This window comes from Balaenoptera borealis (assembly GCF_965194805.1).
Source record: "Balaenoptera borealis genome assembly, chromosome: 11".
NCBI classification, from domain to species: Eukaryota; Metazoa; Chordata; class Mammalia; order Artiodactyla; family Balaenopteridae; genus Balaenoptera; species Balaenoptera borealis.
This window is the reverse complement of record NC_138868.1, coordinates 103,986,100-104,000,617: the sequence shown is the minus strand read 5'-3', so window position 1 is coordinate 104,000,617 and position 14,518 is coordinate 103,986,100. Positions and strand designations below refer to the sequence as shown.

The following is a 14,518-nucleotide window of genomic DNA, read 5'->3' as shown; positions in this document are numbered from 1 at the left end:
ACTGCCTCAGCTAAATGACCAAAGGTTGAATAATTCCTTAGAGGTAAAATATGATTTGGGGATAGTGTGGTGGGAAGAATCTGGGAAGAGAAATCGTAACAGTGTTTCTAGGCATTCCGCGTATCTAAAGCTTTACAACTTAAAACAAAAATTTGAATTAAATTACACACTTTGCTTTAGAGACACCTATCAAGCTATTTCAACTGTAAAATTCTGATGAGGTAAAAGAAAAAGATAATTTAATATCCAGCACAGTTAATAGTCTCCTGAGTCCAGCTCTGGTGTTCTAATAAACTTGCTTAGGTTTAGTAGTTAGAGATTTCATCCACCAATGAGTGGAAAGTGTTTTGGGTGGGTTAGAACTACACAATAGAGGCTTCAAACAAAAACAATGAAATTCTTGGTCAAACTAACCTCCTGAAAGATAGCACGAATCAGAAAGCAGGGTCAGTGATTCCCTTCGAAGTTTTGACTTCTTTAGTTTTCATTTGGAACTATGTGTCTCAGAGGGAATTGGCTGAGATATTAACTCTTCTCCGATTTGTCAGGGCAGGGAAGTCCTAGGCATTAAAAGAGAGTCAATGTGTATCAATATGTATTTCTTGTTTCTAAATTTAGAAAATATTCCAGAATCTCTTCTTTGCATATGTAGGAACACCCTTTCCTTCGTCATAAGAGATCCGACCTGGAGACCTACAGAGTGGGAATGGTCAGCCCTCACCCCACTTCCTACTTCACTGGGGTCCCTGTCTTACAAGGACCCTGGAGACAGAGGGGCCAAACATGTGAGAACACTGACAGTTTCCTGTCTTTCCGGTAGATTTACTGGATTAAAGGTCATGTTAAAAATCAAGTTCGCATGATAAATAAACAGCCTGTAGTCAGCCATGCTTTAAGTCGAAGAGAGGTGAATCCCAAATAATCAGATAGGGAAAGTCGACAGATGCCTGTGATTTTTAGGAAAGTTAACTCTCTTCTCAGAGGTTCAGTTTCCCCATGTGGAAGGCAGAGATAGTATGGATTCTATTGAAGCACTTGAAAGAATCTAAAAAGTTGTTCAAAGTCATTGATGTGTTAATAATTCATAATTCCTAAGTATTAACAGCAAAAGTATACTCATGTTAACACACATCTAAGTGTGGATATTGGCCTGACTCGACACAAATAAAACTGGACAAGGGCAGTAGCCAGCCTAGAGGGGCTTAAGGGAAATGTTCCCAAGTTGGAATTCTAATAAGCACTATAAGCTGTCTACCATATTGTCAGGAATAGGTATATAGGGGGGTGTGTGTGTGTGAGTGTGAGTGTGTGTGTGAGGATTGATGTAGCCTTGATAGCTATGTTGCCAGTTCCAGACCCAGATTTTTGGATACGTGTCTTGTTCAACTTGTTCTGTTTGGTTTGCTCATCCTCTGCTAGCATCCTTTTCCAAACCCCTAGCCCTCCATGGTGAAAGATAGTTACAGTCATTTCTATAGGCATCTAAGCCCAAGATATAAAATATGCACATGAAAAGGCTTTTCTGTTACTACAGGGACTGAGGGAGCAAATTGGATCTCAGGTGCCATGGCAGCGTAATGACGAGAATGGAGGGAACCTGTTTAATCTTAGTTCTTTGATGAGAGATATAGTGGATAGCTTTCAAAGTCTCCTTTCCCCGAGATAAGAGTAAATAGCAGGACGCTTCTCAGGAAGTGGAGTTTTACAGGCCACCCAGGATGCCTCTAACAGGGAATATATCTCTTCCCAAGAACCCTGCTTAGGATAAGATGGATAACCTCTCTGGGGAGGAAAGTCCATCCCATTCTCTCCCTCACAGAAAGCTTTGTGTTTTCCCCTCCCACCGCCGTTCTTCGTTCCCGTGCCTGCCTGCCTGCCTGCCTGCCAGGGTGCCTGCCTTTGCCGTCCATTTAACCTTCCACGGGCTGGAGATCGAGACAGAAAGCAGGCGTGTACCCTTGCTGACCTTGCCATTTCTCCTTTCATAGATTGATGAAAGCACCAGGTCCAGAATAATGCAGTTATAGACTTTTCACGCAGAGCCGGCTGCTGAACTGCTGTTCTAGGTTGTGATTTGGAACTTGGCATATTGTTCTGATGCCCATGCCCATCGTAAAGTTCATAAAGAATTGGAATAGCTAAGTGGGTAGGAATATAGGCTCTGTAGCTGTATTGCCTGGGTTCAGATCCTACATCTGTCATTACTGGCTGTGTGAATTTAGATGAGTTAATTAACTTCTCTATGTTTCAGGTTTTTTTTTCTCAGTATCTGCCTTATAGAGTTGTGACGAATGAATGAATTAATCCACAGAGAGTTTAGGGTAGTACCTGGCTTATGCATAGTAAATGCTCAGTAAGGTTGGCTGCTATGGTTATTATTGTTAAATGGGCACTGAATGAATATGGGAAGGGTGTGCAAGTGATGACAAAGAGATGAGAGTCATTCTATTAAAGGTTGCTTATGAACCTCAAAGGATAAAAAGTATGTCCATCAGAAAGCAAGAAGAAAACTTGGAACAGAAAAAGGATGGCTTGATATCCCGAGGAGATAAAGGTTTAGGGAATTGTCACTAAAAGTCTAGAATTAGAAGATAAAATCCAGAGTATGTCAGTGAAGGCTCAGGTGAGAAAAGTTGCCACCCTAAATGATTTAAGGCAGTCTCCAGTTGCCACTTTAAGGATATAAACAGTTTCAAGGTCATTGGAAAGTGTGCTGTCCGTTTAAGGTCCCAGCTTCCATCCTATCTAGGAGAGGTACAAAAGGCTCCTGCCTGTTTTGGGCTTTGCTGAATTTTATTTTTCCAGGCGCTTGCTGCAGGGTCAGACCCGAAGGTCAGTGCCTGCATGCGTGTTGTTCATTCTCTACGCAGAGAGTGTAATGCAGTGATGCACGGAGGACTTGACTGCTGACCTTCCTAGTGGGTGTGGCGCTGGGACTTTTGGAGACAGCAAATCATATTTGCCTCTTGGCTTTAGAATGCTAATGAGACTTGGATTTAGAATTAGGCTGGATTAATGAAACTCTAATAGTGCTTGATGGAAACTGGATTATCACCCATGTTTAAGACGTAGACTGAAATCCTGCTGAAGAGATGTCGAATGAACACTTGATGGGGTCTCTCCAAGTGCCTTCTTGTAATCGTACTACAGAAAATGAATAAGTGGATAACCAAAGCAGTGCCATTAAATTGTGTTTTCTTGGGTTGCTTTTTTTTTTATCACCAAATTGTGTTTTTATCACCAAATAGGAAAATCTCCTTGATTATATACCCGTATGTCATATGTCATTCCAGATTTTATATATGTTAAGAACACTCCCCTCCCCCACTTTATGTATCTGGTTTCAAGTGTCTGTGCTCTGATATATATATATATATATACATACATATACATATATATATATACACATCTTGCTATATATATAAAATGTGCACTTATCTTTTCAGCATCTTACACCATACTTTGTCATGTTTTGGATTTGATCCGTATGTGTACATAGTTGCTTATTTTTAAATGACCATTTCCTTATATTAGTATATCTAAATAAATTGTACCTCCTTATACCTTGTTTCACAGGTATCATTCATGTTTGATGTGCACAGGCACCTGAAGGAGATTGCACTGAGCCCTCATTATTTCATTACCTAATATTAATTCAAGTGCTGCTGGCTTCCATGGATGGCATTCATTATTTTAGGAGCTTGGTTTACTGATTTACATTAATCTCTTAGTGTTGACTAATTTATTCATTTTCCTGTGTGTGAGAGTTTGTGACTTCAGGATTTTCCCCAATCCCCTCCCCATTTTTTTCCCCAAGAAAATCTTTCTGAAATAAGTGAGTTAAGCAAAGAGAATTGTAGAATACCCTTTCTTATAATGTACCTATCAGAACTGTAAAAAAGAAACGTAATAAAGGGAACCCCATCTTCCCCCACTAAAAACTAATTGTGCAGACAGTGGTGTATTTATTGGTTCCTTTCATATATTTTCTTTGGAGTCTCCATGATAGAGACAGGGCTCACTTAGACTCTACATTGCTAGAGGACAGGATTGTGCCGCCCTGGGATCCCTAGAACATTTTGGGTAATAAGTAACTTTTAATAGCATTGGCATCTTCCCCTTACCTACAATAGATGTCAAGGAGTTAATTCTTGACCTTTTAGATTGCAGGCATCTGAAACTGAAATACAGTTAACCCTTGAACAGCATGGGGGATTAAGGGCACTGACCCCCTGGGTAGTCGAAAAATCCATTTCCTGCTGTTTCTGCCTCAAAAACAAAGGAATTAGTAAACCACAAGGGCAATAAGCTGAAACAATTTGAATAGAAGCAGGACTCACACCCTACTTCTTTTGAGTCCACATATTGTGATCTCTAATCGAACACAAACTTTCCTCCACACTTAGTTAAAGTGAAGAACTGTAAAATGAAAATATTGGTACTACAATATTTACTGGAAAAAAAATCCACATGTAAGTGGATGCTCACAGTTTAAACTCGTGTCATTCAAGGGTCAGCTGTATATATAAACTAGACAATGACCCTGATCTTAATGAGATTCAGCCAGAAAATCTGCCCAGATCAATCTCTCTCTTACTCCCTCCCTCCCCTTCTTCTCATTCTTCTATGCCATAAGAAAGGAAACATGGGCATTTCTTAGGTTCATGAGACAGGAGCCATTTGGTTGAGGGGCAGATTTAGTTTCAGGGGCAGTTTATCTGTTGCCAGAGGTGTTTGTAGACGCTACCATTGGTTTCTCAATGGTGACAAATTCCTCTTCTCTTAAGCAAACACCTTAGGCACTGAAGCTCCTGGCCAGCGTCCATTCTCTTGGCTCCTTCTCTCCTGGTAATGCCTGAAATTCAGTTTTTAAGCTACTTCGCTCCTGCATGCTGGAAGGCAGATGATCTCAGCTTGGCACACACAGAAGCCTCTCTCCTCCCCTGGCCCAGCTCTTCCTTCCTCCAGGCCAGGCCAGGCCACAGATGTGTGCTAATGAGAGCTTCTCTTTGTTTACAGGGTTTGGGATGCTCTGACAGACAATTACATCCCTTCACTCTCAGAAGACTGGAGGGACCCAAACGTGGAGGCTCTGAATGGCAACAGCTCTGAAACTGAGGTACCTCTCTGGGGCCCCCAGCTTAGCAGGGCTAGAGAAGCTGTGGATTCCAGTCAGAAAAACATTCAGTAATGCTACAGTCTTCCCCATTATGTAATGAAGCTCAACATCATTGCTGGGACAGTAGGAGTTGTGGAGGAAGTGAAAAATAAGATGAAGGGGGGCATCCAGGGTATATGAGGTGATTGGAATGATTTTAAAGACTGTAAATGCAGATTACTTCTGTTGCTCATCATCGGCCTACAACATGCAAAATAAGGTGATCTGAAGTAAGAGAGGAGAGTGAATATAATGGGCTTTTTTTGTGTTCGAATAATGATGGTTAAAAAAAAAAATCAGGGTCTCCCACCTAAGATGGACAGTTCAGTCCCATCAAAAAGTCTTGACAGACTTGTGACAAGCTCAGGGCCTGGCTAATGGCCAGAGTGGGGACCCAGATAATAGTGAGGTGACCATGCAACGGGGAGGGATTCTTTATGAAACTCATTAAACAGGCACTTATATGGCTGGACCTGAGTCACAGTCTGTGGTTACTGATGCCGAAGAGGAAAGTAGCCTACGGACTTCTGAAAAAGTAAAGAGAATACTTATTTTGAGTTGACTTGCATAGGTTATGGAACGCGACCTTTCAGAATATCCAAATTGCCCCTCCTAGCTGAATATACATATAGAAAGCTAAATCACGTAAGGGCTCTGTCCTTGCTAAAAGCCTGTTTCTACCTTGCTTAGTCTTCTAGTTTCAGTTATAAAGGAAATTTGACAATTTCTTATCAGGAGGGGCTGTGCAATTTTATTGCACAGCAAATGAGGGTGGGAGGTGGATCTGATCTTCCTAGGTGCTCCAGGATTGAGTCCAAGGAAGAGCGAGAACCAGATTTCCCTTACTGGGCGACATTTCTGCAGATCATTGGCCAAAATAGCACAGCAAAGAGATCAGCAATTGGCCGATTTGTTGAAAAGGTGGCTGAATATCCTTTTTAATTCTTCTAATAATTAGCCATCCGAAATACTTAAAACCTCAAGAATAGACTTCAAAACAAAGAGATTCGCTACAACCCTACTTAGCATGGATGTGGGATGTCTCAGGTCCTGTTTTGAACTCCCGAGCGCTTTATTTCTCTTGCGGTACTTATATCGATAGTGTTTAGTACTTACCCAAAATGCGAAGGAGAAGATAGGCAATAATGGAATAAACCTAGTTACTGAAATGAAATCAGGTCCGTCATGGTGCAAAAGGCAGATTTTGCTTTGTTATCTCCTTTGCCACCTTTCCAACTCATTTTGTGGATTAAGCCAAAGTATATATAAGATAGCCTACCCTTCAAAAGGACTCTAATTTATCCTCATTTGCAGATTTCCCTCAAGAGGGTTAATATTTCAGGGCAAACTGAATGACCCTGAGAAGGATGATCTTGAGCTCTGCTCCTTGTAGAATTTTCTCCATCTGACCCACGGGAAAAGGACGGGGTAGCAAAAGTGGATGGATTAAGGTTGTTTTATTTTAGCTTCCTTTATTATCTGAATTCATTACAGTAGAAGCTCTTTTCACTGACATCAGTTTAAATGACTTGCTATATAACCAGTGCTCTGTATTCCTTCTGTAAAACATGCCAACCGAACGCCCTTGGCATGCGGCATGCACACGAATGGTAGGCTTCTCTCTGGGAAGTCTTATCTCTTCTTCCGCTTAGTTCATGGCCAAGAATCAGTTGTGTTTGTTCCCAAACCTGTTCATGCTTGTCCTTGTGACTGTAACTAATGTAATGAAATGTTATGGAAACTGTAGGGTTATGACCGCAAAGAGAGTCATTTTTGCTTTTATAAAATCAAAGTAACACATGTATGTAATTTTAAAAGTCAAATAATACTTTTAAAATAATACGAGACAACAAAAAATATAAACAGCAGTCTCTGACTTATCTTTCCCGGCTCCACAGAGGCAACCACTTCGACTTCGTATTGCTGTTTCTTTTGGCGGGTACCTACAGTTTCCTAAATAACACGTTTATGGTACTATTTCTTTGATTATCTAAAATGAATAATTTTGGCTGTTATCCATTATGGAAGATAAGATTTAAGTCTTTGGCATCACCTCAAATACTCACATTTGGCCTTCCCCCTTGTCACCAATTAAATCAATATTACAAGTACACACTAGGGTCACTGTGTAAATACTATTTCTTGCTGAATCATGTAGTGTTCTGTAAGAATATTTCCTCTCTTGGACAACTTCTTATTTAACCTGGAGTGAAGAACTGCCTTGTTTTTTCATTGGCTTAGTTTCCTGTATATCTATCATTAGTTCAACCCCAAACTCTGAGTGAACTCTACATCTCATACTATGTTTAAAAAAAAATCAGATAGTCTTTCAATTCAATCAAAAAAAAAAAAAAAAAATCCAAACTAGTACCCTCCATCTTTCTGCTATAAAGTAATCTGGTTGTACTCTAGATCTGGTGAAATCTTCATGTCTCCCTCTCCTGTCCTCTGACTGCCATGTTTTTATTTTTCTGGGTATGTTCCCTTGTTTTGGTGAAAAAAAATTCAGTATATTCTTGAGAAAGGGGAGAGAGGAATATATTGGTTAGAATAGATGAGAGTGTCTTTATTCTCCCGTCATACCCTTGATTGAGAATTTGACTTGATAGAGTTATTTTAGGCTGCAAGTGAATATTTACTCAGAATTGCAAAGCCATCATTCTCTTTTTCTCCAGCTTTCAGTGGCGATTGAGAAGCCCCATTTAGAATCCATTCTGATTCTTTGTCTTTTATATGTGACTCTCTTTTGGTTCTCCCTAGAAGCTTTCAGAATATTCTCTTTTTCCTTTCTCATTTCTTTTACAGTAATGTGCCTTAGAGTGAGCTTTATTTTTTCATTCAAATGAATTATACTCCGTGGGCCCTTTCGACCTGGAAGCTCATGACTTTAAATTGTGGCATGGTTTCTTGTTATTTCTCTGAAGATGAATTATTTCCATTTTCTGCCTCTATTAAGATGATTATATGGTTTTCTCCTTTATTATGTCAATGTAATGAATTACATGAATTGAGTTTCAAATGTTAAATCAACCTTGCATTCTTGAGATTAAAGGCAACTTGGTCATGGTATGTTATTCTTTTCCTTTTTAATCATAGCTTTACTGAAGGATAATTGGCATACAATAAACAACACATGTTAAAGAGTGCAGCTTGATAGGTTTTGACATATGTATACGTCTGTGAAACCATCACCACAATCAAGATAGCAAGCATGTCTGCATGTCCATCACTCTTCCCTTTCACCCCCCAGTCTTCAGGCAACTAGCTGCTGTCATCATAGATTAGTTTGCATTTTCTAGAATTTTGTATAGGTGGAATCACGCAGCATGTACTCTTTTTCTGGTCCGTTTTTTAAAACTCAATATAATCATCTAGATATTCATCCATTTTATTGCATGTATCTACATACATTCCTTTTTATTTCTGAGTAGTGTTCCATTATATGGATATACTATAATTTGCTTATTCATTCACCTGTTGATGGACATTTGGGTTTTTTCCAGCTTTTGAATATTGCCAGTGAAGCTACTATGAACATTCTTGTATAAGTCTTTTTGTGGACATGTCTCTGTTTCTCTTGGGTAAAAACCTATGTATGGAATGTCTGAGTCATATTGTAAGTGTCTGTTTCACTTTTTAAGGAACTGCCAAACTGTTTTCCAGTTTGAGAGTTCCAATTATTCCACATCCTCACCAACTCTTGGAATGGACAGCCTTTTTGATTTTAGTCATTTGAGTGGGTATATAGTAGTATCTTATTTTAATTTGCATTTTCCTGGTAACAGATGATGTTAAGCATCTTTTCATGTGCTTATTCACAACCCATGCATCTTCTTTGGTGAAGTGCCTGTTCAGTCTTTTGCCCATTTTCTTAGTGGGCTGTTTGTGTTCTTAGTATTGAGTCATTGGAGTTCCTCATGTTAAAAGATAAAATGAGGCATATTAAATTTCTGAGAGCTTACCTGAGCAAAATTCTGTTCGAATCAGACAATGCCAAACCCAAAGCGGGTAGGAGTGCTCCATCGACAGGAATTAGAGGAAGGACTTTTACAGAGAAGAGGTGGAAGCAAAGGAAGGAAATTATCTGATTGGCTGTAGCTTGAGTGGTTGTATTATCTGGAAAAGCCTGGGTGGCTGTTTGTGAGGGGCTGTCCTTTGGTTTGAGTTCTTAACCTTGAGGCATTAAAGGTTTTGGTTTGCTTAGGAGGCTCCTGAAGCATTCAAGTCATCTCAGTCTAATAGCCTCTTTGTTTAATTATTTTAACACATATATTCTAGGTATAGTCCTTTTTCTGTTGTATGTTTTACAAATATTTTCTTCTTGTCTATGGATTGCCTTTTAACTTTATTAACAGTACATTTGAAGAGCAAATGTTTTTTAAATGTGATGAAGTCCAGTTTATTCATTTGTGTTTGATAGTTTGTGCTTCTTATGTAGTACTTAAGAAATTGCCAAGCCCAGGGTCACTAAGATTTTTTTCTTAAGTCTTCTAGAAGTTTAGCTTTTATATAGTTTATGATCCACTTCACGTTAGTTTCTGTATATGGTGTGAGGTTAAGGTCAGGGTTCATGTGTATGGCTATCCAATTGTTCTAGTACAATTCATTGGAAATATCCTTTCCATATTGAATTGTCTTGGCACTTTTGTTGAAAATCAGTTGACCTAAATGTGTGGATATATTTCTGAATTCTCTGTTCTGTTTCACTGATATATGTGTCTATCTTAATGCCAATACTATGCTATGTTCATTACTGTAGCTTTATAATAATGTCTTGACATAAAGCATAAGTCTTTCAACTTTGTTCTTTTTGTTCAAAGTTGCTTTGGCTATTTTAGGTCCTTTGCATTTCTGTATAAATGTTGGAATCACCTGATCAATTTGTACAAAGAAACTTGCTGGACATTCAACTGTGATTGTATTAAATCTATAGAACAATTTATGTATGTAGATCAATGTTAATGTGATGAATTACACTAATTGATTTTCAAATATTAAACCAACCTTTCATTTTTAAGATAAATCCCACTTAGTTGTGATAGATATCCTTTTCACATAATGTGGGATTTGATTTGTTTATATTTTATTAGGGATTTTTGCATGTATGTTCATGAGGAATCTTTCTTTTTAATTTTCTTTTCTTGTAATGTCATAAGGTGAATTGGGAATTTTTCTTCTTCTATTTTCTGAAAGAGTTTGTGTGATATTGGTATTATTTCTTCCTTAAATGTTTGATTGACTACACAAATGAAACCATCTGGACCAGAGGTTTTCTCCATGAAAGTTCTTGATTACAGATTCAATTCCTTTAATAGATATTGGGCTATTTAGATTTTCCACTTCTTCCTGAGATGATTTTGGTAAAGTGTGTTTTTTAAGGAATTTAGTCATTTAATCTAAGTCATAGTATTGACCACAAAGTTGTTTATGATATTCTCTCACTCTTTTAATGTTAGTAAGATCTATAGTGATGTTCCCGTTTTTATTACTGTTATTGTTGATTTGTGTTTTCTCTCTCCTTCTGTCCCTCTCCCTCACCCCATTCTCATCAGTCTGTTTATGGGTTTATCGCTTTTATTAATCTTTCCAGAGAACCACTTTTGTTTTTTTTTTCCTCTGTGTTTTTTCATTTTCTAGTTTGTTGATTTCTTCCCTTAACTTGATTGTATCCTTCTCTGTATTTAAAATAGGGTTTTACTTCACCCTTTATTTTTTAAGCTTCTAAGGTGGAAGCTTAGGTCATATTTTAAACTTTAAAAAAATGATCTTAGTCCATTTGGGCTGCTATAATAAAATACGACAGACTGGGTGGCTTATAAACAACAGAAATTCACTTTTCACAGTTATGGAGGCTGGATATCCACGATCAGGGTGCCAGCATGGTTGATTCTGGTAAAGGACCTCTTCCAGCTTGCAGACTGTCAACTTCTGGCTATGTCCTCACAGGACACATGGTGCAGAGGAGCTCTGTGGAGCCTCTTTTATAGGAATACACTCCCATTGATGAGGGTTCCACCCTCCCCAGCACCTCCCCAAGGCCTCCTTATACCATCACATTGGGGGTTAGGATTTCAACATGAATTTTGGGAGGACACAAACATTTAGTCCATAGTAATAACATAAGCATCTTAAAACAATAAAATTTCTTATAAGCATTGCCTTAACTGAATCCCACAATTTTGATGTGGTATGTTTTCATTATCATTCAGTTCAAAATATTTTCCAGTTTTCTCTTTCTTTTTTGGCCTATGGGTTATTTAGAAGAATGTTTATAGATATTTTGTCATTGATTTCTAATTTAATTTTGTCAGAGAACAAAATCTGTACAAATTAAATCTTTTAAAATATATTGAGACTGATATATGACCTAGCATATGTTGTATCTTAGTGAATGTACTATGTATCACTGAGAAGAATGTATATTCTGCAATTGTTGGTTGTGATGTTCTAAAAAGGTCAACTAGATTAAGGTGGTTTATAGTATGGTTGGATCCTTTATATTCTGATTTTTTTGTCTGTTTATTGTATCAATTTTCAAGACAAGAGTGTTAAAAATTTCCAGTTATTACCGAGGATTTGTCTATTTCTTTCTTCAGTTCTGTTAGTTTTTGTTTTATATATTTTGAAGCTCTGTTATTAACTGCATACACTGTTATTATTGTTATGTCTTCCTGACTGACCCTTTTATCATTATGAAATATCCTTCTTTATCTCTGGTAATACTCCTTGTTTTGAAATCTGCTTTGTCTGATATGAATTTAACCGCAACAGCTTTCTTATGCTGTTAGGTATACATTTTTTCAATCCTTTTACTTTTCATCTATCTGCGTCTTTAAAATGTGTCTTTTATAGATTGTATGTAGTTGGGTCTTTTATATTCAGTCTGACAATGATAATCTATGCTTTTTAGTTTATTGTGTTTAGTTCATTTACATAGCATTTAGTTCATTAACATTTAACATAACATTACTAGTTTGTGTTTAGGTGTACCATCTTGCATTTCTATTTGTTCCATCTGGGTTTTTTGTTGTTATTGTTCCTCTGTTTCATCTTCTTTTGGGTTAATCAAGTACTTTTTGGTATTCCATTTTATTTCTACCTTTGGATTTTTAGTTATACCTCTTTCTATAGCTGTACCTTTTTTTTAGTTGATGCTAGGTTGGCATCTGCTCTCTAGCATCTCTTTTGCTGTTGTCTTTTCTCCAGTTCTCTTTGTCCCTGTGGGATATTCTCTTTTGATCTCTTTACTCTCACTTTAGCAGAGTTTCAGGAGATTACTGTGTGTGCTCAATCTCCCATGCACCTTCCTTCTACTATTACAAAAACAGAAACAGGAAACAAAAGTTGTGCTGTAATGTGAATGATGCAAGAAAGACTACATGAAATTCTACTCGGAGGTCCATCATGGAAGAAAAGGCCTTGGCCTTACGTTAGGAGCTTGGTGAATGAATAAATGTACATTTATGTTTTTAGGTCAAAATAATATGCTCGAGCTATGTATGTATGTATGATTATTATTATTCACAACTCTCCACTTTTAATTGGGTTTTTCAGTTAATGAACCTATTCTGTTCCTGACTGTGATGTAAAAGATGGTCTCTTTTATCCCTGTAACTTTAAATGATAGCAGATGGTGGTTCTCTTAGACAAGAGGAAATGGGAGTCTAGGACAGTAAGTTACATCCTTCTGTTTTCCAGGTGAATAAGCAGCTCAGTTATCTGTGGAGGGGGGACTGAATATAGGAGGTGATAGTATTGCCATTCAGTCCTCTCCTTTTCATTCCTTCTTTCAACAAATATTTGTTGCCATGTGCTGTTTGCTGTGTTCTGGTGCATCTCCCTTTGGGGATATGGAAGCACTGACTTAACCCACACAGATGGGTTAAGTTGCCCTTTCTTGGGCTGGGTACATATTGGTGATTTTTTTCTCTTTCTTTTACTTTTTGACTGGAGGTGAAAATGTATCTTTATCTCTTAAATTTGGTCAAGAAGGCAACCACCCATGTGAAACAATCGTGGTAAGGGGAGGGAAATATTGTGCAGTAGAAATTCCCTTTCCTGTGAATGGAATCATCTGGAATGCTTTAACAAACAACACTGGTTAGTAGTCATTATTGGACACAAGAACTTGATGTAATTTTAATTCTCACTCAGACTCCTGTGCACCTAGATTTAGCACTCTCATAGTCTCCAGGGAAGATTCTCTGCATTTATTTTTAAGCTTTCAGTGACCAAGTTACAGCCCTAAAGTCACACCCTTTACCAAAAGCAGGAGGAGGAAACAGCTTGCTGAATAGTATGGCCAGGCTCATTTCTGGATCTTGGTCTTCTATTCTCAATTCTGGGAAGAAGTCACTTGGAAGAATGAGTTTTTTTCTTGGAAGAGCCATAGTTCACTTCAATAATATGGAGACAACTTGAAGCTTTAGTCTACAGAGAAATTCAGCCCCAATTTGACAACCTTCTCGTTTCCACACAAGAGGCTAAAGAACTCCCTGCAGTAGTTTCTCTGCATGTGTCATATATTAAGAATAAGAGTATCCATACACTCGTCCATATACATATGTGTATGAATATATATGACGAATACTGTTATCAATATGCGTAAATGCTGTCATTTTCCAAAAATCTTTCTCACCAGCTTTCCACACGCTGTACAAGATGCTGTCCTGGGAACAGAGGGAAGGGAGGGAGTCTGTAAACAGCATTGAAAGGAAAGAGGGCTTGTTGAGAAGTGACAGGAGCAGAACAGGTCCACTAGATAGAGAGAAAACATGGGACCAGGCTTAGAGAGGGTGAGGAAGATGAGGGAACCAGAGCAAAAGTTACAGAGTGAGGAGAAAAGGAGAAGGACAGGGTAGATGCAGTGAAAGTAGAGGATGGCAGAGATCCACGTGGGGAAGAATGAAGGGGCCAGGGCTTTCTCTGGAGGACTTTGTGAATGTGTCTCCTTTTATTTTATTTCATTTTGTAGCGGCAGACTTCTGAGATCTGAGAACATATGGGTTAGGTATAGCTCCCACGATACTATGAACTCACGCTAACTTTCACAAGCTTATAATTCATTTTCAAATCTCGTTTTACCCACGCCTGAAAAATCAGACCAGCAGGCTTTGTACCAGAGGGGAGAGAAGGCTCTAACTAGGAATCATCCATGCCGCTGCCTGGCTTCCCTAATGTCTGAACAGCAAGAAGGGTCTATGCCTAAAAGCTCTCTCCTGCCTTCACCAGGAGCTCAGAGGGAGGACCTTGGGAAAGGGGGTGGTGTAGTTGAAAGATGCAGTATTAACAGCCAGTGAGGTAAACTCGCTAAAATTGGCCACATCTCAGAAAATGTAAATATTCCATTTAAAAAATCGA

At 38.3% G+C, this 14,518-nt stretch overlaps 1 protein-coding gene across 4 annotated transcripts in view; it reads left to right on the top strand.

The window, feature by feature from the left end:
- Nucleotides 1-14,518, top strand: part of FEZ1 (fasciculation and elongation protein zeta 1) — a 39,329-nt gene that overhangs the window by 8,523 nt on the left and 16,288 nt on the right. For all 4 annotated transcript variants that reach the window (XM_082341052.1, XM_082341049.1, XM_082341051.1 and 1 more), the window contains one exon: nucleotides 5,020-5,119. In XM_082341052.1, coding sequence (XP_082197178.1) covers nucleotides 5,020-5,119 — 100 coding nt within the window. The remainder of the gene's footprint in view (nucleotides 1-5,019; nucleotides 5,120-14,518) is intronic.